The sequence below is a fragment of the Electrophorus electricus genome, chromosome 11 (assembly GCF_041902795.1).
Source record: "Electrophorus electricus isolate QZ-2024a chromosome 11, ASM4190279v1, whole genome shotgun sequence".
In the NCBI taxonomy this organism is placed as follows: domain Eukaryota; kingdom Metazoa; phylum Chordata; class Actinopteri; order Gymnotiformes; family Gymnotidae; genus Electrophorus; species Electrophorus electricus.
The window spans coordinates 18,668,921-18,687,631 of NC_137507.1; the positions used below are offsets into that span (position 1 = coordinate 18,668,921).

Genomic DNA, 18,711 nt, shown 5'->3' on the forward strand with positions numbered 1-18,711 from the left:
ACTGTGGATGCTGTTCCGTATTGGACCAGTGGCAGAAGAACGAGATGCAGATGTAATAGAACTACTCGAACTACTACAAAATCAGTTTTTGCTGTGGGTTACATTTTTACAAATCAAAGGTACTAAAATCCAAAAAGATGGTCCTGAAAAAAACTGTTTACAACTGTTTACTGAATTACAAGTCTGTGGCATAAACCAATCTTCCACAGATACTCAGCTTTGCTCTATCTTCTGGACATTCGGTCAACAAGATGAATTTGACTAACCTTTCCTTCAAGGTAGCTCGTGCATTCATTCCCTCTGCTCTCTAAGACACTGATCCATTCACTCCCACCTTTGTCTTTTAATCCCACTCCATTTTTTAGCGCAGATTTTTTTTCTCCACGACACTGTGCCCCATATGGTCACAGAAGCGTAATCTCCTCATGCCCTCATTCTCTGTAGCTTTTAGCCCGTCTGTCCATGTCACTTACAGGCACTTCACATCTGTTGGCTACTAAGAGACAGAGACATGTCAGTGCAGTTTACCCCGGGGCTAAACCGGGTGCCCACTTTATAATCAATCAGAACCTCACACTTAATAGACATTAAAAACTCTGCAGCTACACCTGTTAGGCTCTGACAATAGTGTAGCAGAAATTAAGCTCTGAGTGTGCGTGTGTGATTTTCTGTGTTGTAATGAGTCAGGATTAAGCTCACTCTTCCAGTGTGTATGTTCCCTTTACAGAACTCACTTGGGGCCAAAAACTATTATTTCATTTCCGAAAACCCTAGAAAGGTTCATTTCTGTGATTAAAAATAAATAAATAAATAAAATAAAATATATATATATATATATATATATATATATATATATATATATATATATATATATATATATATATATATATATATATATATATATATAATATGTGGCCAGAGAAACTAAAATTACTTTAGCTTACAACTAACCCTACATAAAGCAAATCTGTGCTAAGTGTTAGAGATGTTATGCATTGCTGGCATTGTCAGAAACACAAGTGCACCATGTTGTGTCTTGCCCCTTGAGTCCTGCGTTCGATTCTCCATCCATCAGTAGCTGTGGGCCCACGCCGACGTAGCTGGTGGGATAAGTACAGGGTGAGAAGTCCTTCTACCCTTTCCTGTTGATTCAGAGTGATGCTAGCAGGTCTGTTAGATCATGGGCACAACTGAGCTGTGCTAGGTGCCCTGCTCTTACAATCCACATCTTAAACAGATGTGACGATATACGCAAGTAGTATGTACTAGTGCACATGCTTCCAGAACGGTAGCTATTGTGTGATGTGAAGGATGGGACGGAAAGTGGAAGCTGGCTACGACTAACGGTGACAGACAAACACGGTACATTTTAAAAGGTATATTTTTACAATTTAAAGGCTCATCCACTGACTGCAACGCGCAGCCGACGGAAAGGTGCGAGTGCATGTGGTGGGGGTCACAGTGGCGCCACCGTAGAGGCACTTTGCGGAGAGGCTAGAAGGAGTACCCCTCTTCCTCCCCGACTGGCATGCGCTGTGCTCATGTGAAGGTGCACCAGGTGTGGTATTCATAGTAACATTCAGAATTCACAGTATTCATTCATAATCTTCCAGGCATTTCCCCTGAGGCCTGAAATAAAGGGGGGAGGTCAGGGACGGAGCAGGTTGTGGGTTGGTGCTGTACCGTGATGTCGATAAACATGGGCATTACCGTGTAAGACCTCCAGGCAACGGAGTTCACCAACGTTCAGACGGCGATTGCAATTCGTGCTTAAGATCTTAGTCAACTCTTCAATCGATCGGCTATCACGTTAATGCTGTGATTGCCTTTGAAGCTTTTTTTTTTTTTTTTGGTCCGTTCACCCTTTATTCACCGATTTACTGATGCTCCCGATTTAGATTTAGATTTAACGCGGCAGGGCTAAGCTCTGGGCAGGCTGGAGCGCCGGCAAAACCGGAGAGATCTTCCTCGCTCGCTTTGCAACCACTCCCGCCGCGCGGCTCGCCGCGCGCACACTCCCGCTCGCTCGCGCAGCCCGTGCAGCCTCCCCGGTGCTGCAGCTTCAGAAAGCCGCACGCTCTCCAGCAGCAGCAGCAGCAGCAGTCATGGCGACAGTCGTCCAGCCGCTTACCCTGGACCGAGGTGAGACCGCACGACCGCCCGACCGCCCGCCCGGACCGGTCCAGACCGTAATGCTGCGGGCGGGTGGGGTGGGGGTTAGTTTAGGTTTCTGCTAACGCTCGGCTGTGCAGAACAGCACGTCTGTGGAAGTGAACGGCTTTAAACGCCTCCGTCTGAGACGAGGGGCATTAGCCCGGGTGTCGTCCTGTACCACCGGATCGGTCGGTTTTCGCGCTGTCGTTATTCGCAAACGCGCGTGTAGCTGTAGACCTTCAGTTGCGCCACATCAAGCGCTTTGCATGTCTCTCGCGTATACTTCGCGGATTCTCCAGTCTTGTTTTGACAAGCATGCCTGTTTTCATTTCTCTCTTTCTCTACTTTGTTATTTGTAGAATTATTTTGGTCGTATTTTCATTGAAATCAACTTTGGGACGTAAAACGGACGTCCAGTTGTTTCCGTCGTGCGTGAATTTGCACACCCCTTAAACAGCCGCATGTTAATGAAGTGATTAGAGTTTATTTATAACGGTCTTGCGCGTATTGAAATGCAGTCTGTTTCAGTGAAAGTATGCAGTCTGCACACAGAAACGTGCCTAACTATGCATCGTGGCTTGCATTTCAGTGGCTCCAGTGCTGGGGATAGTGGGAATAGAAGCAGATGTGTCTCAGCATGACACGTGACTAAAGGTTATTTTATTATGCCCTGCTGGTTGTATCATATATATATACACACACACACACACACACACACACACACACACACACACACACACACACACACACACACACCCACACACCCACACACACACACACAGACACACGTGCATGTTATTCATGTTATTCTCACACACACACACACACACACACACACACACACACACACACGTGCATGTTATTCAGAATTCGCAGGTCTGATCATGATGCAGATACGTTGATACTGGCTCACGGCTGTTATCGTGTGCTCCAGCTCCTGCTGAAACTGCTTCAGGCTGTGCAAAGGCGAGAAGGACAGATATTAATAGAGAAGTCGGATAGCTCTGGCATGGCATGTGTGCTAACTTAAACACGTGTCTTGTTTAGGACGTTGCCCGAGTGGTGTGCAAAGCGTATACCTGCAGAAATCAGCGGGACCTCGATGTTCTTCACTGTACGGTTGGACACAGAAACTAGCAGCTATGGTCTACTAAGGAATTAAAAATGTAGTCTGGTGTAAATAGTCATTAAACGAGCACATATATGGGCAGCTGTTGCTCACTGCAGTGATAGTTTCTTTATTTGCGGTTTGAAAGAGATTGTCTGTTGTTATGCATAAAGTGTGACTTATTTGGGCCATTGCCATTCCACTAAAGGGGATTAAACGCATCAAGAACAATATCTCACTGTCTAAAACGAGCAGACAGCAAACCATGTGCAATCGCCCCGACCCTCTGAGTTGCGTTCAATTCAAGAAGCAGGTTTGAGAAGTTTGTCTTTCAGAAGTTTGCATCCTCTGTTATATTTTCTTGTATGTATGCAAATCTTTTCTGTAGCTGCTGAAACTACAGTGTCTTCCCTAATGACTGAGTACGAACCAAGAAGGCTACTTAAAAGAGATCTCTTTGGGCTTGTATGAGGTTATGACCAGAACGTAATGCTGACTGAACGGCGAGGACAAACTGTTTTTGTGTTTATAATTCAGTACAGTGTTTCTGGAGCTATAACCCAAATACAGAAGTTAGAGATGTTCTCAACAGCAGTGCTCTGGCACACTCAGTTGGAAGTCAGAAAGCCATTTGCCATCAAATCTGCTAAGTCTATAAAGGCAATACTGATATGGCATGAAGTGACCCTTTAAAAAAGAATCAAGTGTATTGGTCAAAACCACAAGACTCTCTTTGCAGAATAAGACATGGTGTATGGTCCAAGCAAAATCAACAAGATTTCTGCTTTATGGATTTTGAAAAATGTTTTGTATTGTGGCAAGAGTTTTGCACATTTGGGCCAGTCGGTGAATCCACTGAATTAGTGTACTATGACTTAATTAATTCATTATATGGGATGAAGACTTATTCATTTGAGTTGTATAGGTTTTGAGTGTATTGATTATTCACTTTAAAAAAACAACTGAATTTGTTGTTTTACAACATCACAAGTTGGGGGGGGGGGGGCCCAACTTTGCCCCTGGTAATGTCCTACCCTGCATCTTACCTGATAGCCAGGTGCTACACTGGACCCTAATTAACTGGATTAGGTGTCTTAGATTAGAGTTTTGAATAAACTTTGATGGGCAGTAAATTTCTGTGACCAGAGCATTCATGAGGGTTGTATTCATTGTCTTATCTGTGGTCACATAGTTAGCGATTCTCAGTCATTTTTGCATTGTGAGGTCTTGCACTTTGGCACTTTATGGTCCTACATAACCAGCTGACAAGAGAGAAGTTAGTTTGGTGCGCTGCACACCGGTTTGTGTGCAAAGGCCTGAAATAACCATGCACACACACCCACACACACCTCTGCTTTTTTTCTGTGCTGTTGCCTTTATACTTGCAAGTGAAGAAATTCCTCAGTCCTATCTGCTTATTTTGAGCGAATGGCCCCTCCGGGCAAACCCTTTCGCGGTGACCGCTTTAAGGGTCCTCCAAATGTTTTTTTGCATTTTTCCGAACATGAAAGTTGTCCGAACCAAACTGGGAATCCCTGAGTGACTTTCCAGCTCTGCAGAAGAAATGGTTTTATTTCACAGTGCCTGTCCCAAGAGCTGGCTGCCTAGCCCCAGCCTGTCCTCATTTAGACATTGTCACCTTGGTTTCACATTTGGACGACATGCTAAAAGGTGTGCTTTTAACATATAATCAACTAAATTGTTTTTTTAAACATGGGAGATGACTTGCTAAGAAAGTAGAATAATGGTATTTTCTAACTAATTAATCATTGAATATCGAGTAATTTTGCTTGCCGTTATGTTGGGGATCAGGACCAGGCCTTCTGCTCGTGCTCTGTGCTGCCGGGATGGGCTCCAGCTCCTGCCAACCTGAGCCGGATTAAGTGGTTTAGGAGATGGATCGATGCTGGCTTGGAAATGTTGCGGTGCCCGGGCGAACGGCTCTCCATCAGCGTGAAAGTAACTAGGTCTCTGATCAGTAGCAAAGTTGGATCATTGGAGCAGAGAAGTTCATGTCTCAGATAAGCGGGAGCCATGACCGTCTTGCCCCGCTCAGGGCCACATTCACACCTAACACCAACAAACACAGTCCTGTGTGTGATGGCTAAAAAGGTTCTAGAATGATCAACACCATTCTTACTGGCTTATGCATTTTTATAACATTCTGTAGCCACTTTAACGTTAATATGTTGATGTTCACTGGACAATGAATGCTGGTGTTGGTTCAGGTATTGGGTTCACCTGGTGACCTGTACTGTACAAACCACAGTGTTATCAGTGGCCTCCTCATGGACAATACCAAGGCGAAGACATTTGTGTACTACTTCTTCAGCACTTAGCTATAGTTGGATCATGTGCTGGAGTGTGTTCCTTCAGCTGTTAGTGCTGGGCCAATTAGCCCGTATTCAGGGTTTGATGAAGTGAGGCCGTGTGGATTTGAAAGGAACTCCCTCAGATGGATTTGGCTTTGTCTTCGCCAATTCCTAGGATTTGCAGAAAGATGTTTCTCAGGGTTGCCTGATTAATTAAAGAGAAAAATGGAATATGCTGCAAATGACCACTGCCTCCCCAAACCCCCTGACCACAATCAGTGATTGCCATAATGGATATTTGAATGGTTTGGCTGATTGACCATTTAAATATTTTGAAATTGAAATATGGGAAGCACATTGCTTTAGTGGAGAATTCACCTCATCAGAGACCACATCATTCCGACTCTTTACTCTTTGATGCATCTGGGTGTTCTCTTGCTGCTTTTTCTGTCTGATTAGCTGGAATTTCTTCCCTTAACAGCCTTGCATTGTCACCCTGAGCTGACAAGCTCACAGCACCTGTCCTCCTCTATCTCTGTCTATTCCGCTGCTATGGCTCACAGCAAAACAATCGTCCCCTTAATTCAAAGCCAGTTGTTGAATTTGGTAATCACTGGTAGTTAACTGAGCATCTAATGTAACTAGTTGGCCACTTTGTTATCAAACTCCAAAGTAAAAAATGAATTGGAGAATCTAGTATCCTGAGCTCAAGGGCAAATCTTTACATTTTATTGATTTAAAGTAATCTGACCAACCCATTATCCAATTTCAACAAAGGCAGCATAAAGACATTGCCTAACAACATAACTGATTTTTAAAGATATACTTAAAAAAAAAAAGATATTCATTTATTCTGAAATTGATGCCTGCAACATGTCAAAAATGTTTGGCCAGGACAGTTTAGTACTAATAACAATGAGGCATGTTATAATCTCAAGGTGAAAAATATGATGTTAAGGCTGAGGACCCCCAGAGCAAGGATGGCTCAAGACTGACAATATTCCAGAACATTAAGAACAGTGTTCCCAAAGACAGATTTGTAGGATTTGGGGCATTTTGCCCTCTACAGTACACAATATAATTCCAAGATTTGAAGGATCTGGTTAGATCTTAGTGTGTAAAGGCCAAGGCCAAAAAGCCACTTGTCAACATGTGTCAAATCCCTCAGGCGTAACTGCGTGAAATATCACCGTGCATCTTTAATGGATGTCATGGCATGGGCTCAGGGACACTCCAGTCAACATCATTTGCTGCTGCAGCCACAGATGTAAGTTAAGACGTTATTATGCAAAGGAGCTGTACATCACACTGTACAGAAGGAGCAGTCATCACACTGTACAGAAGGAGCTGTACATCACACTGTACAGAAGGAGCTGTACATCACACTGTACAGAAGGAGCTGTACATCACACTGTACAGAAGGAGCTGTACATCACACTGTACAGAAGGAGCAGTACATCACACTACAGAAGGAGCTATACATCACACTGTACAGAAGGAGCTGTACATCACACTGTACAGAAGGAGCAGTACATCACACTGTACAGAAGGAGCAGTACATCACACTGTACAGAAGGAGCAGTGCATCACACTGTACAGAAGGAGCAGTGCATCACACTGTACAGAAGGAGCTGTACATCACACTGTACAGAAGGAGCTGTACATCACACTACAGAAGGAGCTATACATCACACTGTACAGAAGGAGCAGTACATCACACTGTACAGAAGGAGCTGTACATCACACTGTACAGAAGGAGCTGTACATCACACTGTACAGAAGGAGCAGTGCATCACACTGTACAGAAGGAGCTGTACATCATACTGTACAGAAGGAGCAGTGCATCACACTACAGAAGGAGCTGTACATCACACTGTACAGAAGGAGCTATACATCACACTGTACAGAAGGAGCTGTACATCACACTGTACAGAAGGAGCAGTACATCACACTGTACAGAAGGAGCTGTACATCACACTGTACAGAAGGAGCAGTACATCACACTGTACAGAAGGAGCAGTGCATCACACTGTACAGAAGGAGCTGTACATCACACTGTACAGAAGGAGCAGTACATCACACTGTACAGAAGGAGCTGTACATCACACTGTACAGAAGGAGCTATACATCACACTGTACAGAAGGAGCTGTACATCACACTGTACAGAAGGAGCAGTACATCACACTGTACAGAAGGAGCTGTACATCACACTGTACAGAAGGAGCAGTACATCACACTGTACAGAAGGAGCTGTACATCACACTGTACAGAAGGAGCAGTACATCACACTGTACAGAAGGAGCTGTACATCACACTGTACAGAAGGAGCAGTACATCACACTACAGAAGGAGCTATACATCACACTGTACAGAAGGAGCTGTACATCACACTGTACAGAAGGAGCAGTACATCACACTGTACAGAAGGAGCTGTACATCACACTGTACAGAAGGAGCTGTACATCACACTGTACAGAAGGAGCAGTACATCACACTGTACAGAAGGAGCAGTACATCACACTGTACAGAAGGAGCAGTGCATCACACTGTACAGAAGGAGCTGTACATCACACTGTACAGAAGGAGCAGTGCATCACACTGTACAGAAGGAGCAGTGCATCACACTGTACAGAAGGAGCTGTACATAGTCTGTGGACTTCACATGATCACATCTCTCAGGCAGGGCCATCTCACACACACACACCCACACACACACACACACACACACACACACAGTGGTCAATGAGATGCTGAACAGAAGATATTTACAATGTAGGGAGCACCCTGCATGTAAATATCTTCTGTTCAGCATCTCATTGACCACTGTGTGTGTGTGTGTGTGTGTGTGTGTGTGTGTGTGTGTTTTTGCGTGCACGCGCATGCGTGTATTTGTGAGTGGCTGTTTGTGTGTGTTGGTGTTAGTCTTCAATAAACACCATTCACCTTAATAGTTCAGTAGGAGAGCTCAGTGTGTAATTTCCTGTGCTATGCCACAGTGGCAGGGCGGCTTGGTGGCATGGCAGCGTGGTTGCCATATCTCTAATAACACAGCAAGTCCCAGTCTTCTGGGACTGCTTTTGCAGTGATAAAAAGCACTTTTAAGAACCCCTGTGTGACTGAATGTTGAGAAACTTTACCCAATTATGTGGCTCACAAAGGAATGACCTTTTCACGAATTTTAGGAAATATAATGAATTTTTGGTCAATGTTTCTCCAGTTGTCAGATTCAGGCTTTGAGATGAAGTAAGGCTAATTATAGACTGGTTTAATTTTCATGTTGGTTGTTGCTGTTGGCGTGGCAACGTTAACTTATCACTTTAGTCCATTCTTTCTAATATATATTTTTAAAATTTATGTGTATGCATATATTGTGTTTTTCATCTCTTTACGGTGTCATTTACCTTGCAACAGCTGCTGTAGTACAGAGGAAGACGGAGCGTCACGGAGCTTGTGGGCTACATCTGACCCCTTTGATAATGAGAGATAAATATGAACAGATGCGTCAGGCAGGCACCTTCACAGGGCCGAACGCCTGGATTCACACTGCGCCGTTAAAGCAGCTTATTACTGCAGCGCACGCCGCAGTCTGTGCTCATTAGGAGCTGCCCACATTACACGCTGCTCTCCGTAGATGCTGATGCTTTTAAAGATGTTCTGTAGCTTGACCGAGCTTCAGTCAGACTCCCTTTCACACATTGTGCCTGTCATCCTTCAGCCTGTATGTTAAAGCTGTCTCCGGATTCAGGCTCTCCCGACAGCTTCTGCTGTTTCCATGCGATACGATGCCAGTAAAATACACAGAGAAGAGCCATACGTACACGGGACGTACAGGGGACATACACGGGACGGCGTTTGTATATGACACGAGACCAAACTGGGCGTTGCATCCAGCTGGAAACACTTATTCTTTTCGGTGAGATGTAAAATCAGCAGGGAGATTAATATCTCAAGGAGTTGCTGATATTTTTTGGGTTTGCCAGCTGAGCTGGTTCCAGTAAAATGCGGCATGCCCAGTTCAAGCTCGGCCTGTAAATGTTAACGACTTCCAAACTGCGTAGATAGAATCTCAGGTCTAATTAGGGATTTTGCTGTTTCATCAAAAAGTAAAAATCTATGGCTCGCAACAGCTAACAAAACAGCTAACACCTTCCACAACCTGCGATTATAATCTAAAAAGACATCAAGGCACTGCAGAGGTTTTGTCTACAGTAAGATGATCTCCTCGACACACCCACGGATATACTCGGAATGCTCGAGAGTTTGCAACAAGAGTAAGATCATAGTGAACCTGAGTAGTATGGAAAGGGAAAACCATGAGGAAATGTTAGGTGTTTTAATGTTGCAGAGTTTACTGTTGTAGAATGGTTTGTTATAGCTGGCAGGCAGAATGAACTCCATAACTGAAATACGCTCAGATCAGCTGGGCTTAGCCCAAAGTCACTGGGCTCATGACGTCCCATTCCCATGCACTCGGTACCTACGGTTTTTGGGCCTGCTCCTTGTTTCCTCGGGCTTGCTTTTATTAGATCCTACTGTAGCTCAGCCATTTGGAGGTGAGCACACAGTGTTTACCTGCATATGTTATACTTCAATGCATACATTCTGAAGTAAAGTGAACCATTAATCTTTAAAGATTCAAAGAGACAGGCTTTCGTAAACTATTCGGCCTCAGATTTACTGTAATCCTGTTTGCCTGTTCGCTTTTCCTAGAACGCATATTCATAGATAGACATGAGCAACTGCCTTGGCGACAGCCAAAACAGGAGGTTGTTGGTGTTTCAAAAACCAGGACAGAGGACAACAACTATTCAGACTCTAAATGTCAGACCTTCGGTGACCTACTCTTGATATTTCCATTCAGAAGTTACATTCCGTGAAACTGTGTGAGAATCTGTGCTCAGCGTCTTCTTTGAGTCCACAGCCTCTAAATGAGGATTGATTTAAAACGCACATTCAGAAAAGCAGAAATCAGAAAACCCACCAGGCCCGTACTTGCTGGCAGCTCTGAAGAGGATCTAATTTTAAGCGGAGTTGAGATTCGGTGTCACTGCACATCAGTGGTTTAATCGTGTGAAGTCTTATCTGGTTCAGATCTGCTGAGGGCCTAACTCATGACAGAGAAACCTCTACATCTGCTTGTCTATCTTGAAGGTTCACAGTGATACATCATTTGGCCAATAAAATCGCTCAGTATTAAGTTTACACAGATTTATCGGCCGTTGGCAGCAATCCCACTAATAAAGCACTCAATGTAGAATGTAGCACTGAGAATGTATTTCTAAATGCTAAGAAAACCCCAGTTAGCAGCGTGATATTACTTTGAACAACTAAATGACGTGTGTGGCACAGTAACACTAGTAGCGCACTACACGCACTACATGAATGCAGGCCTAAGTATGGATGTGAACATATGGAAGCCAGATCTCAAGGCTGCAGCTGTCTTAGCTGTCTCAGCATAATTTATTTATATGTGGCTCGTTTTATGGTTCGTGTATATATTGTTTATATATTATATTTAAATTACTACCCAAGTTCTTTTTTTTTTTTTTTTTAGCTGAGTACATCTGACATTTGAGAACCGTCAGTCATATTTGACACTCAGTGACTATATCAGTCAGTATAGCACTAAGTCTAATTGTTAATTTTGAACATATAGCATTACATCAACTGATATTTTTGGTTCATCAGAATATGTATAAACTATTTTAATCTATCTATCTATCTATCTGTCTGTCTGTCTGTCTATCTATCTATCTATCTATCTATCTATCTATCTGTCTGTCTGTCTGTCTGTCTGTCTATCTGTCCATCTGTCTGTCCGTCGGTTTCTCTCTCTCTCTGCTGGTCTGATGTTGAGTTTTGGCTGATAGGGTGGAGGGAGGCCTGGCTGTGTTCTGCCCCACCCTGCGCACTGACTAAGTCTATGTTCATTGTCCTATTGATTGATTTGCTGTAGCCACGCCCCCCCCCCCCCCCACTCTCCTGCACTTTGCTGTGAATGTTGTTCAGCCGTACTGTCACCATTATTGTTTCTCTCTTTCTATCCTTCATTCTCTGTCTCTCTCTCTTTATTTTCATCTCTTCCCCTTGGACTCAGTATTCAGTACCCCTGTCTCTGCCGAGCCCACCCCCCTCTTCTTATTTTTCATTCTTTTTTTTTTCAATTAAATAAAATTAATGAAACGCATATTAATAGATGTTCAGCATGGTCAGTGTCTGTAGTGGCCTATAATAAACTCATTAAGAATATATAATAAAAATAATGACAATGACATAAAATATCTAATGTCAGTATTTAAAATAAAATAATCACAATGACAATATCATATCAATATCATATCAATGGATATTTCTTATTCTTATTACTTCTTATTGATAAGATTCACTGTGTCAACTCCTTCCCAAATCTAACATATTAAAAATGTTCAAGCAAAATGTCTCTTTTTTATTTATATTTTGGGCACTACAGGTGAAACCGTGTTTGATGTTATAGTTCTATTAGACCGTAGTGCTCACATAGTGCTCACACTCCTCCTGACTGCCAACTTTTGTTTTATACTTTTCTCTCTAGTCTTACTTACTGATTGTTTGTTTTGTATATTGTATATGTCTGTCTCTCTCTCTCTCTCTCTCTCTCTCGCTCTCTCTCTCTCTCTCTCTTCCCCATGTCATAACACAATACTTCTCCACTCTTGCCTCCTCAGATGTGGCAAGAGCGATTGAGCTCCTGGAGAAGTTACAGGAGTCTGGTGATGTTCCTGGTCACAAGCTTCAGTCTCTGAAGAAGGTTCTGCAGAGTGAGTTCTGCACCGCCATTAGGGAGGTTAGTACCTGATAACCTGAGAACCTGTGTACCTGACAATCTGTGTACCTGATAACCTGAGTACCTGAGGACCTGTGTACCTGAGAACCTGTGTACCTGACAATCTGTGTACCTGAGAACCTGAGTACCTGAGTACCTGACAACCTGTGTACCTGACAACCTGTGTACCTGACAACCTGAGGACCTGAGTACCTGAGGACCTGTGTACCTGAGAACCTGAGTACCTGAGAACCTGTGTACCTGAGAACCTGTGTACCTGACAACCTGAGTACCTGATAACCTGAGTACCTGATAACCTGAGTACCTGAGTACCTGACAACCTGAGTACCTGAGAACCTGTGTACCTGAGAACCTGTGTACCTGATAACCTGAGTACCTGAGAACCTGAGTACCTGTGTACCCTCTACTTAAGCCACAATTTAAAGCCAAATCAAACTTCCTCAAATTATTAACGTCAAACTCTATATTCTTTTATCATGATCCATGAATGAATATCTGCAGTTATTATATGTCTATAGACCATCTCAAAGACCTTTCCCTGTTAAAAACATAGTTACTTTTATTTTATTGTCATCATACAAGTACTTTAAAGTTGATCTTACTTGTGTGTCCAGAATTAGACAATAATATTAAAATTAAATGTTATATAATTGCTAAAACAAAGTTTGAGTGGTTTTTGTGAAATTGATAATGAATAGTCTCTGAAGGAGGTCTGTGGTTAAGTGCATAAATGCAGACTGCCTCACCTCTGCGTACAAGGCTGCGTTTGGAGTCTTTGGCAGCACCTCAAGATCTTAAACCATCTATGGGAAACTGATCTATATGAAAGTGATGCACTGTTAAGAGCTTTTAAACTCAATTCCACAGCCTGTCAGAACAATGCTTCTCGAACAGGTGTAATATGCTATATCTTTCTGGTGTGTATTAAAGTTCTGGATGCTGCTTTTCAACTGAGCTCTAATCTGCTTATTACACAGAACTGTCCTCCAAATAACTGGGCAGCATTGCGGTGCGCGTCTCGGCGGAATGCCCGGATAATAACGGTCCTAAATCTCACTGGAACGCCCGGATAATAACGGTCCTAAATCCGCCTTTTTACGACGACTGTATGAAGCCACATTTCTCCTCTGACCTGTCAACTTTCCAGGAGCCCTGCAGGGCGTTATAGCAATGTCTAGGAAAGGTTTCTGCTCCATTCAGGCTTGGGCTACACCTGAGCCAGGTTGCCTTGGCTGTAGAGCGCCGGTGTTCCCGGTTTTGATATGTAAAGAGCGGTCGCCGATGGACCGGCCACGTCTCTCTGACGTCCAGACCGGGATCCTCAGCTCTCTGTACCTTCCACACTGTAGCCATCATGCACTAGGGCAGATGGCTGGCTCTGCCCCTGCTGTGTGCAGAATGCAGGCCAAAAAGGGGAAACAGATGCCTATAAATGTAGTGCCTGTTGCAGGGATTGTTGCCTGTTCACACCACAGCTGTGTGCCACGTCAATGGAGCTCTAATAGTGGAGTTGCTGTTTAGCTGAGAAACAAAAGAAGGCCCTCTGTGACGTTCTCTTATTGTTTCACTAGCAGGGCATGAGAACACAAGTGTAAGATGGTCACACTTTTCCCATCTGGAGCTCGGCTGTTGTTGTCTGGCAGCAAAACCTTTTGTACCTGAGTGTTTCATGTGTTGTATGACTTTAATTCAAACCCTTTTGTGCACGCATGCGTTCCTTCTGTCCGAGCTCAATGGAGTGTGTGAGAATGTGTCGTTTACGCAACGACAACACGTGTCCTCTCTTCAGTAAGGCAGCGATGTCTGTAAGTGGATCAAAGACCCCACAAGTCCACTGCTTCACCACAGACAAGAGGACCACCCACACAGTGTGTACAATTACAAATGCAAATGTGGGCAGGAGAACAGGGTTATTATGGACACAGAGCTTAGTCAGTCATGCCTGTGTCTCTGCTGCAGGGCGTGAGTGGGGAGGCACACTGGATAAGAGCTGTGTGTGTGTGTGTGTGTGTGTGTGTGTGTGTGTGTGTGTGTGTGTGTGTGTGTGTTTGTGTAAAATAGCCTGATTGTGCCATGCTCTATACATGAAGTAGTAATGCTGCCTTAGCTAACAGTCAGTACCAGAGAGTGTAAGAAAGAGGCAGAAAGAGAACACACAGAGATACTGTCCACACACACACACACACACACACACACACACACACACACACACACAGAGTCGCTCTCGCTCTCTCTCTCTCTCTCACTGCCCTAGGAGACAGACCACAACAATAACACCAGACATATCACTCATTTTCCCCACTGTGAGATGGAGTAGTCTAGCTATCTCAGTGTGTGTGTGTGTGTGTGTGTGTGTGTGTGTGTGTGTGTTAGTGTGTGTATTTGTTTGCTTGTCTATTCTCAAAGGAAAAGTTGCAAGGAAGCCTTTTGCAATTTTCTTGACAACATAATGACAAAGACTCCCAATGCAGAAATATCGTGTTGGGGGGGTGGTAAGACCAGAATGGGCCCAAAGGCCAGGCTAGCATCATTGGTAAAGCACAGTTACAGCAGTGGCTCACTAACAACCACCAATGGCATTTTACTCTTAATACCAAGCTCACCGGCAGTACCACACCATACACTAAAAATGAACTCAGAACATCTTCCATGCATCACCACTCCAAGCACTGACATCTTCTAGATTGGAGGTTCCTGTAGCAGTCCTCAGGGATATCTGGCTTCTCAAGCTCCCCTTAGTGAAGGGCTGCACTGCTGTTGATTACTAGGGCAATGAATCTCATGACCTGTGATAGAACAAAACGTCAAGTGTTCCTTTATGTCCTGTGCCATGTGCATAGTGGAATGCTGAGCTGAATACAGACTACAGCCAGTCTCAGTCTGTACACACTACAGCCAGTCTTAGTCTGTATAGACTGTAGCCAGTCCCAGTCTACAGCCAGTCTCAGGATCCGACTGCTACACACACACACACACAAAAAGAAATGAAGCTACAGGGGTCTTGGATGCTCATAGACTCTGGACTAACACCAGAAGGCAAGGGTACTGGCAGATGAAACTGAACCTGTCCCTCCAGAACAGGGTTGTCTTGCCGGCCCCCTCGGCAGAGACGAGTGTTCCATCGGCAGTGTTCCAGGCCACGTGGGAAACCATCGCTTACCCTAAAACGACACCAGGACCAGTCTGACAACAGCGCCTTTGAAAGTCAGCCAGTGCTACGGAATAAGAGAAAGCTGGAGAAAGCTGCCTGCGCTGAGACTCAGCTCATACGAAATAGGTGGTAGCTCCAGAAAGAAGGTAAAATTCAGTTCTACCCTGACACAAATAACACTTAAGCTCTCCACTTTCCAGTTAAGACCGTGAGTGGCCTTCTGAGACTCAGCACCCCTCCCAGCTGGTCAGCACGGTTCTTCTCAAATAGGAGATTTTGACGCGCCATACAACCCGCATAACAGTTCGGAGTTGACCGCATCGGTACACGGAGACTCCGTCAGCTGTGAGCAGCATGAAAAACCGGAAGAGGTCTTCTTCATGGAGATCCTGCTGAGGTCCCAAAGACCCCTGGTTATGTCCTCACCTTTATCTGTCTTCTTTCCTGCTCACAGCAGCGTTCAGCTACAGCTTGTTCTACAGCCTGTTTCGTCTCAAGCCAAGCTATGTACGTTTGCAGTCCATGTACGTGTGCAGTGTGCAACCTGCTGCTCCCTCTTCGCCCACTCTGCTATAGTCAAGTCAAGTCCAATTTATTTATACAACGCTTTTTATAACAAGTGGCATCACAAAGCAGCTCTACAAATGTCCGAGTCCAAACCCCCAGTGTGCGAGCCAAGCGTGACAGTGGCGAGGAAAAACTCCCTAGAGCAAGAGGAAGAAACCTTGAGAGGAACCGGGGGCACATCCTACCCTGGCCGACAACAGACACCACAATAGTGACAATATAGCCATGCTGTAGCTTGTATGAGCTGCATTGCTCTCTCTGGGCTCCCGGTATGCATGCCTCTCAGGATTGTATGCATGCCTCTCAGGATTGTAAGCATGCCTCTCAGGATTGTAAGCATGCCTCTCAGGATTATCAACGCGTTTTGCTGCCTAAGCTTTCTGATTCCTTCCAACATGTTCGTTGAGGTTGTCTGTGTCTGCAGAGCCTCATGGGTCTCCACTCCAGAGATTACCAAGCCTGTCCACACATATGCAAGGTGCACACTTATGCACGCTCATGCACACTTATGCACGCTCATGCACACTTATGCAAGGATATGCAAGGTGTACTCACCTACACCACCAGTGTAAAGAACTGTGGATTAACGGTAACATAGAAGGGCACTGATTCAAAAAAAGCAAACAGCTGCCACAGTTCTCTTCTATACCCTTAACAACCCAACGCCACCTTCAATTTTCCCTGGACTGCCATGAGGTAATTGTCAAAGAAGGCAAACGTCTGGATCATGTCACGCTCAGAAGACAGAGACGGAGTCGTTCGCAGGCATAATCCAATAAATAAAGGTAAAGGACAGTCCAAACACAGTTAAAAAACAGGCGTAGGTTGATAACAAGATAGCAGCAAACCCAGGCAGGCAAAGCACAAACAGGACGGGCCAGAGGGCAAACCAGGGACACAGGAAAAAGATCCGAACACACAATAGCAGACAAAATACATGCGAGACCGAGACCAGCTCACAAACGAGATTAAGCAAGCAAGACTTCACAATGTGAAAGCCAGCCAAAGGAGAGTGCCGGTGGCATGAAGAACAGAGTAAACGAGGGAAAGAGAGAGGAAGAGAGGACAGGCAAATAAACAAAAAGGGAAAGAGAAAGGAAAGGGAGAGCACCAGAGAGAGAGAGAAAACACTGAGAAAGTAAGACAGAAAGAAACAAAGACCGAGAAATGAAGATGAGTAGGCAAATATTGCTCGGCAGCAGGTCAGTAGTGACTAACAGAACATGAGGCACTAGGATGTCGGAGAGGGTCACGTACGTCAGCTCCGCTCACTGCAGGTGCTAAACCACACCAGATAGTAGCCACATAAACCAGCAGTGCAGTTATGCATTTTTACTGTGATTATACTCATTATCACAGCATGATTATACTCATTAATCACAATTATCAGAGATTGTAGGTTTCAGGGCAGATTTATAACACATAAACAAGTAACAGCATTGTGTGTTATCGGACTGCTCAAAGAACATTGAGTAGACAGTATTGGGGAGTTCTGTCTTGAATGTGTGCACTGTTTATCTAGCACTTACTAACTGATAGAGAGTTTAAAGTGGTCAGTGTACTAAACCACACCAGATAGTAGCCACATAAACCAGCAGTGCAGTTATGCATTTTTACTGAATGTGTGCACTGTTTATCTAGCACTTACTAACTGATAGAGAGTTTAAAGTGGTCAGTGTACTAAACCACACCAGATAGTAGCCACATAAACCAGCAGTGCAGTTATGCATTTTTATCTCCTTTTTTTAGTCGACTGTTTTATTATTTTTTCATTCACATTCTTTATTGGCTGACAGGTGCCCTCTGAGGTTTAGTTTCCTGCTGTTTACATGTGGGCTTTAGAAAATGAAAGCAAAACAGCTTGACCCTTATTTATATTCATTTATTTCTGAGACACAATTACACATGCGTGCACGCGCGCACACACACACACAGAGTCGCTCTCTCTCTCGCTGACCTAGGAGATTCTACAACACAAACATGGGGCCTAATCATAAACGTTTATAAAGCTTTTAGTACTGGATAAAGATAAAATTTTAAAAAATGAAAAAAGATAAAATTAAAAAATACAGTGGCATTTTAGGCACTTATACTTACAAATATAGTGCCCAATAGCTTTCACGTGTCAAGAAATATTTGGCTTAAATATAATAATGGGCAGCAACATTCAAAATTAGAATATGTGAAATGTGTCAGAAGGTGCGGCGATGATGGGGATGCTTCAGCCAAAATGCTTCTTATCTAAAGAGTTCACAATGCCCTTTCACCAGCTCTGGTTTGGTACTCACTCGTCCTTGTTGCCTCTCCTGATCCCAGACACTCGGCCGGAGTGTCGGAGACGGTGTCGGAGGTGACACGTTGCGGCTCGAACCCTCCCAAACCCCAGCCGATGAGAGACGCTCCAGAGCTCCTTCGGGCGGTCGCACAGCGGTGGCGTAGGAGGAATGACACAGCAGTCAAATATGTCTTAAATGGAGCAGTTGATACGAGATTCCCATACCCCAATTTGAAACGGCCCTTGAGGTTTCCGTAGCTATAACCATACTGGGATGGAAAATGTCACTTATTCCCGGCCTTCTCCAGTACACAAACACC

General features: G+C 44.2%; 1 protein-coding gene across 1 annotated transcript in view; it reads left to right on the forward strand.

Moving 5' to 3' along the window:
* The first annotated feature begins 1,801 nt into the window (after window positions 1–1,801).
* lin7a (lin-7 homolog A (C. elegans)) overlaps window positions 1,802–18,711 on the forward strand; it is a 29,905-nt gene continuing 12,995 nt past the window's right edge. Inside the window, exons 1-2 of the mRNA XM_035528517.2 lie at window positions 1,802–2,142; window positions 12,280–12,398. Coding sequence (XP_035384410.1) covers window positions 2,106–2,142; window positions 12,280–12,398 — 156 coding nt within the window. The 5' untranslated portion in view covers window positions 1,802–2,105. The remainder of the gene's footprint in view (window positions 2,143–12,279; window positions 12,399–18,711) is intronic.